The 7,357-nt window shown below is 35.6% G+C and overlaps 1 protein-coding gene across 4 annotated transcripts in view; it reads right to left on the bottom strand.

Annotated features, from left to right (window-relative positions):
• Window positions 1–7,357, bottom strand: part of COL11A1 (collagen type XI alpha 1 chain) — a 209,939-nt gene that overhangs the window by 33,400 nt on the left and 169,182 nt on the right. For all 4 annotated transcript variants that reach the window (XM_029949164.1, XM_029949166.1, XM_029949163.1 and 1 more), the window contains 5 exons: window positions 4,276–4,329; window positions 3,362–3,469; window positions 2,792–2,845; window positions 1,961–2,014; window positions 887–940 (listed from right to left, as the gene is read on the bottom strand). In XM_029949164.1, the coding sequence (XP_029805024.1) occupies window positions 887–940; window positions 1,961–2,014; window positions 2,792–2,845; window positions 3,362–3,469; window positions 4,276–4,329 (324 nt within the window). The remainder of the gene's footprint in view (window positions 1–886; window positions 941–1,960; window positions 2,015–2,791; window positions 2,846–3,361; window positions 3,470–4,275; window positions 4,330–7,357) is intronic.

Below are 7,357 nucleotides of genomic sequence, written 5' to 3'. Positions count from 1 at the left end.
CAGAAGAACAGGAGAAACCTAATGGAGGACCTGGGAGAGAGGAAGAGGGAAAGAGAGTTGGGGAGAGAGAGGGACGCAGAACATGAGAGACTATTGAATACTGAAAATGAACTGAGCGTTGAAGGGAAAGGGGGAGGGGGGAAAAGAGGTGGTGGTGATGGAGGAGGGCACTTATGGGGAAGAGCACTGGGTGTTATATGGAAACCAACTTGGTAATAAACTATTAATTAAAAAAAAAGAGTAAACAGATAAAAAAAGAACCTAATAATGTACTTTGATGTTTACCACATATTTTGTTTGCAAGGTCAGAAAAAAGACTAAAAGAGGTACAGGAGAACACTGCATACTGATGTAAGTGCTGTAAGAGTGAAGTCAACAGAAGTTCAGGGTTTCATCATTCTTTTTTATAACAGACTACATTTGTACAGAGGGGAGACCTAAGCACAGAGAGTGGGAAGCTACTATTTATATGACTGATTAAAACTGTCAGTTAAAGTGTATTCTATTTTAATAAATATTTTGACAAATGAAAGAAATTACCCTATTCTCTAAGACTTATATTTTTCAGCATCATTATACTGTATACAGCTTAAGAATCTTACATGTTTATACACATAGTAGATAATGAGTGGATGTTTCAAATAAATAATTTTATTCTTTAAAAAATGTTTATTTATTTATTAAAAGAGTGCATGCATGTGCATGTGTGAGTGAGTGGGCAAGGGGCAGAGAGAGAGAGACAGAGACAGAGACAGAGAAAGTGGCAAGCAGGCTCTGTGCCTGCTCATGAAATGTGAGATCATGATCTGACTTAAAATCAAGACTCAAATACTTAGCCAACTGAGGCACCCAGGTGCCCATCAAATAAATAATTTTAAAAACTTACTCTTTTTCCAGGAGGACCTGGTGGGCCAGCCTCACCAGATGGGCCAGGTGGACCCTATAAAATGTGAAAAATACCTTTTAAGTAACTAGGCATTGTTTTATGGTCCACAGCATTTTTTCTAAATCTGGACTGAAACCAAACTTCTGTCTTCTCCCCACATCTATCTTTCCCAGATAATCTTAGCCATATTTCAGGTACCTAAACCTCTTCTAGATATCTACAATTAGAACTAATAAATTCAGATGGAAAACTTTTTTATAGTTGGAAGAAAGTGATTCAAATTCCTTCTTCTTAAAACTGTGCTCTTTTTAAAAAGTGCTAACTTATATCTGACAAGCAGCCAGTAGCTAGACTAATTAATTGAATCACATGATTAATAACTCCTATCACATACATTTGCAAAACCATAAAACTGCTACTTCTTAATTTCTTCTTGGACAAAACCAGCATTTTTATGCCAAGGAGTACTCAGCATGTTGGGTGGGCTATGATCTGCAGGTCTTATCTACACAGAGTAAGTCTACAAATATCCGCTGGGATAGCTCTGGAAACAAAGTTATGTTAGGCGTGTGATTTGTCTTTGGCTCCTGCTTAAGTTAGTGCCTTCCTTTACTTCCTCCTTAAATAACTGTATGTGGCCAAAGCCCCTGTCCAGTCATTCTCACATTAAACAAAATAATAGTAATGGTCCAATAAATTGCTGACTTCACTTAGGTTAGTAATTGAAGTACAATCAAGCTAATGATAAGCTGATAATATGGCTCTCTTCATTTCAGCCCTTTTTGTGTTTTAAAATAACTTTTTATCTAATGGATAGATACTGAATTTAACATAGTATGACAAAATCATTAGTATGGTATTACATTTTTTTTATTATGAAGGCTGCTTATATTTCTTAAATCACCTCAAATAAGAAACTCCACATAAGTTTGACTTCAAACTGAGATTCAAATACAACTGATACTTCTTTCAGAAAAATGTGTATCCACATAGCTATGCTTTTGAAAGTCTGATTATTTCTTTAAAATGTCTTAGGTCTCGTAAAGATTAAATAAAAATAGTGTGCTTAATTACCGGTTGACCAGGATCTCCATCTTCACCCTTGTCACCACCAACGCCATCTTGACCCTATAATGGGCAACAGAAAGTGAACACAGATATTTCTCAGTATGGATTTGCTTTTACTAAAAAAATGGGGGGCATGATATACTATCTGAGTCCCTGAGATAAATTATTACTAAATGGACAAGTAGATGCTTTAGTTGTATTTTAAGGATTGTGGTATTTCTCACTCTTTGGACAAAGATTTGTGAAACTGCTACCACAAGAAAAGAAAGATGATGTAATTAGCATACAAGGCCAGCAGATCCTTTCACCACGAACAAATATGGCAGTCTGAGATAGCATTTGCATCAGAGGAGAGAACGAAATAAAAGCAAAGATGCTGCAATTTTGAAATAAGAGTAATACTGCTACTCAGATAATCAGTTTGTAGAATGCAGCAAAGTCTGGAAAACTAACCCAAATGAAGAAAATAATCATGCAACAGAGGCCTAATCATCTTCAATTATATAGATTTTATTGTTGCAGTTTACGTTTTCTTTTCCTTTCTATTTTTGAGGGCCCAATGAAGTAATCAAGAATTTAATTATTGGGGTGCCTGAGCCCTGCTTCAGGCTCTGTGCTGATATCTAGCTCAGAGCCTGGAGCCTGTCTTCAGATATTGTATCTTTCTCTCTCTCTGAACCTCTCCTGCTCACACCATCTCTCTCTCTCTCTCTCTCTTCTCTCTTCTCTCTTTCAAAAATAAATAAAAAACATTAAAAAAAGAATTTAATTATTAACAGCTGAGACACTGGTAACCTCCCTGTCAAAATAATTCCTGTATTTTCGCATGATACTTACTGCAGGTCCAGGTTCTCCAGGAGGACCAGGATCTCCGGGAAAACCAACAGGACCCTAGAAGGATGTTTGTAAAAGAAAGAAGATAAATAAAAATATTTTTCATAAAGTCACAATATTCTGATGTTGAATAGCTAAGTCTTGGCAAAACCATATGAGATGATTTCCCTTCTTCCACTAGAAAATTTTTTAAAAATAAAATTAATTGAGGGGCACCTAGATGGCTCAGTTGGTTTAGAGCCCGATTTTGCCTCAGGTCATGATCTGGCTATTCCCGAGTTCGAGCTCCAGGTATGGCTCTGTGCTGACAGCTCAAAGCCTTGGGGCCTGTTTCAGATTCTGTCTCCCTCTTGTTCTCTGACCCTCCCCCACTCACGCTCTGTCTTTCTCAAAAATAATAAAATAAACACTTAAGAAGATGAAATTAATTGAGAATGCTTATGGATATATAAATGAGGAAGAGTCAGTTTCACCTGCTATGGGCCAGACTCTCCTGATTTCTAATCTTTCTATTATAAATGCCTAAGTGGCTTTGACATAGGCACCACTTTAAAGGGGACCAAGCTCACTTACCGGGTTACCCTTAGGGCCATCATCACCTGGTGGTCCCTTAGCACCGGGAGGTCCAGCAGCACCAGGTGGACCAGCTTCTCCTTTCTCTCCTCTTTCTCCTTTGGGGCCCTACAACAACGTAAGAAAAAGAATGATTATCTTATAAGCTTTAAATCAGGATTTCTTAGCCTCAGCTGACTGGGTCAGTCAGTTTTACTGTCAGGGGCTGTCCGGTGCATTGCAAAATACTTCACAGCAGCCCTGGTCTCTGCTAATTTGAGGCCAGCATGTAATATCGAGCGTGACATTCTTCCTAGTGTGAACCAAAAATGTCTCCAGACATTGCCAAATGTTTCCTAGGGGTCAAATTCACTCCAGGTTTAAGCCAATCTAAATGAAAATTAATACAATCCTATTACAATTTATAAATGTGGATTTGATGGAAACAGGGTTTGTGTCTTTTGTAGACAGTCTCTCCAAAAATGTATAAACAGGTTATAGTTTTAATGTACTAACTTACGCAAATGTCATGTTCTTTCATTTCTATGTAAATCAAAATATGGGTTGAGGATGCAGAATTATTAAACACAAAGATTCTGCATTTGTGATTATTTGTAATGGGTTGGAATGGGTAGGAGTTAAGTTGCATGTTTAAAATACTCTAAAAGGGGCGTGCCTGGGTGGCTCAGTCAGTTAAGCGTCCGACTTTGGCTCAGGTCATGAACTTTTGGTTTGTGGGTTCAAGCCCCACATCAGGCTTTCAGTGAGCCTGCTTCAGAAATTCTGTCCCCCTCCCCTCTCTCTACCCCTCCTCACTCTCCTCTCCCTCAAAAATAAATAAACATTGACAAAAATAAAAATAAAACAAAATAAACTACTCTAAAAGGAATTCCCAAACTGATACCACCCCGTGTTGACAATACACCAGCACTTACGCCTGTGCCTGCTTCCCCAGGGGGCCCTGGGTTCCCTGCTTCTCCAGGCTCACCCTGAAAAGAAGAGCGCAGATGAGCTTCAAAACACAGAAATGACAGTTTTACACTTATGAAACTTCTTTCAATGATGGCCACAACAGTTTAGACTAGACTTTAATTCAGTATATTGTTTAAAAGGCAGCAGAAGACTTTAAGAAGAAGGAACTTTTCCTATTACTCTCCCTGGTATTTTTATTTCTCAAGTGGGGAGACAGAGTGGGTTTCTGAGCAGGTAGTTAACAGAGCATTAACCAAAGTTACCACCAAACCACACAAAACAGACATCTGCCCATGTCTCCTAACCAATTTTGTATTTGTGCTTTTGTGGTGAATCAATATTCATATTACAATTTAGTTTACTGATTAAATAACTTTCGTTTTTACGAATACACTAATTTGCTGTCTTTAAAATGGCAAAAAAGAAAATCATTTGGTAGTGTATATTGATAATTCTATAAAATATTTTTAATAGAGGTCTGAGAACATAGAAAAGTACTATATTTATAAGATGTGCAAAGATAATTAAATACTAATTAAAATTGCTCCTCCTGAGGGTATAGATATTATAAATGTGTTTGGTTTTATGATCTCCCTGTATAAATATAGATGGCTAGAGGTGCCTGGGTGGCTTAGTCTGTTGAGTGTCCACCTCCTGATTTTGGCCCAGGTCATAATCTCACAGTCATGGGACAGGGTCCCATGTCAGGCTCTGTGCTAATGGCACAGAGCCTGCTTGAGATTCTCTCTCTCCCTCTCTCTGCCCCTCCCCTGCTTGCTCTCTTTTTCTCAAAATAAATTAATAAACATAAAAAAATATGGATGGCTATTTCCTAGCTTAGCAGACTAATAAACCTCCTAGACTAGCATGTTTTAGTTATAAAGTCTGTTACTAATTTTCTACATTTAGAAATGTATAATATTGTATTCAATTAATCTTCCAAGTGAAATAATGTTTCTACATTATTTCTAAATGACATTTCCCCATTGTTTCTACAAAATGCTGCACAAAATCAGTAGAACTAGAAATTTTGAAGTAGAAATAGTTTTAAATATTAAAAAATGAGGTCTGAATTTCCTTTAATTGTCAACTCTTCTCTTTCCAGTAATATTGGTATAAACCCATTGTTCATAAGTTTGGTTTGAAATGCATTATATTAAATATAAACATAACTGGGAAAAGACTGTTAGTGTACATAATTCCTTATTCTTCACAAATTAGCACATATTTTAATTTCTTTAATTATCTGCATAATGATGCAAGATATAAAGTATTTTCTAGGAATTTATTAGTAGTATTATTGCGTGTAAATTATTTTCTCCCTCAAGAGGTGTAGCAAATACTACCTTTTATTTTAGATAAACCTTACAAGTACAATATTGCATTTACATTATTTACAAATCAATGGATACAAGCAAAATATGCGGAGTATGATTTTTAAAATGCAGTTATTTCCCCTGTAGTTCCAACTTTTGTGGTATCATCATGCATAAGAACATGTTTTGTACTTGGTCAACAGAGTAACTGTATTTTCCCCCCAGCTTTACTGAGATATAAATAAGAAAGGATTGTACATTTTGTTGTACAGTTTTGTGTACAATTGTGTACAATTTGGCATTTTGATACATGTGTACAATGTGGAATAACCTCTCAGGTAGATGGACCGATATATAAGTAACACTTATATGACCCATTATTCATATCTCTGAAAGAAAATTTAAGCAGTTTATCATTCTAATCAACTATAAAATGTCCATATTAAATGCTTTATATTTTAAATATACACAATATACCCTATGATCTCACTTATATGAGGAATTTTAAATAGCCAAACTCATATAAGCAGAGAGTGGAATGCTCGTCACCAGGGGTTGGGGTTTGGAGGCCTGGGGAAATGTCAGTCATAGGTTACAACTTTCAGATACACAAGACGAATGGATTCTGGAGATCTAATACACAGCAGTGTGAATATGATTCACAACACTGTATGCTGGACACTTATTAAGAGATTTAGACCTTAAGTGTTCTCATGCCACATTCAAAAAAGTAATTATGTGAGGTAATGAATTTATTCCTTATTTATCTATCCCAGTGTGTGGGGATTATTTCACAATGCAAACGTATCAAAGAAGCAAATTTTACCTATGAATATATACAATAGATACAGATTTCATGTGTTATTTATCCCTCAGTCAAGCTGGGAGGGAAATACAGGTCATCTCTGACAGTACAAAATGTCTTCTCAGGCATGGTGATATCACAAAAGTTGGAACTAAAGGGGAAATGATTACATTTTTAAGTCACACTCTGCATATTTTGTTGTTCCCCTTTAATCCTTGTCCAGGGTAAAGTTAAAGAAAGTAGATTCTGTAAGGATTGATTCCATTTTACTGAGGTAAACGGTAGGTGGTAAAGAGATGAATTTAAAATAATGATCAAAATTAAAAGACAGTTTTTACTACAAAGTCTCTTCACTCTGAGAATAATGCATTAATATTCATTTGCCAAAAATACATTTAAAAATCACCATTGTTTATATTAGAGCCAGTACGCACCACATAAATAGCCATTAGTTAAGATGAAATTAATATTATCTAAAAATGTGCCATAGTAAATCTTTTGAAAGGGGATGGGACCAAATTACAGGTAACAAAATAAAATATTGTAACAAACCATATTACATAGATTGACTCTGTCTTTCTGGTATCAACAAAGCTACACCGTATTCATTCTGAAGAATAATAATTGATATGCAGTGATATACATTCTGTGAAGAATAATGCATATGAAGGAGGTTCTAGATTATAAGTTTATTACTTATCCAACATACTACCCCTTTCTAACACTTATTTAGGTTAAAATTCCCTTCAGAAGGAACAACAAATTATAGTCTAATATCACAAAGTACACATTAAATATTAAGGTAATATCCTTTTTAGGTAAAATTTCCTTGTTTTGAGGAAATCATTAAAATGCAAAATACATCTATAGCAAGTTATATATTACATGGAAAACACATTAAACATATTTAAGCAAATTGGAGCA

The sequence above is a fragment of the Suricata suricatta genome, chromosome 8, assembly GCF_006229205.1.
Source record: "Suricata suricatta isolate VVHF042 chromosome 8, meerkat_22Aug2017_6uvM2_HiC, whole genome shotgun sequence".
NCBI lineage: Eukaryota > Metazoa > Chordata > Mammalia > Carnivora > Herpestidae > Suricata > Suricata suricatta.
Note: the sequence above shows the minus strand (reverse complement) of the source record. Positions and strands in the feature narration are given on the sequence as shown.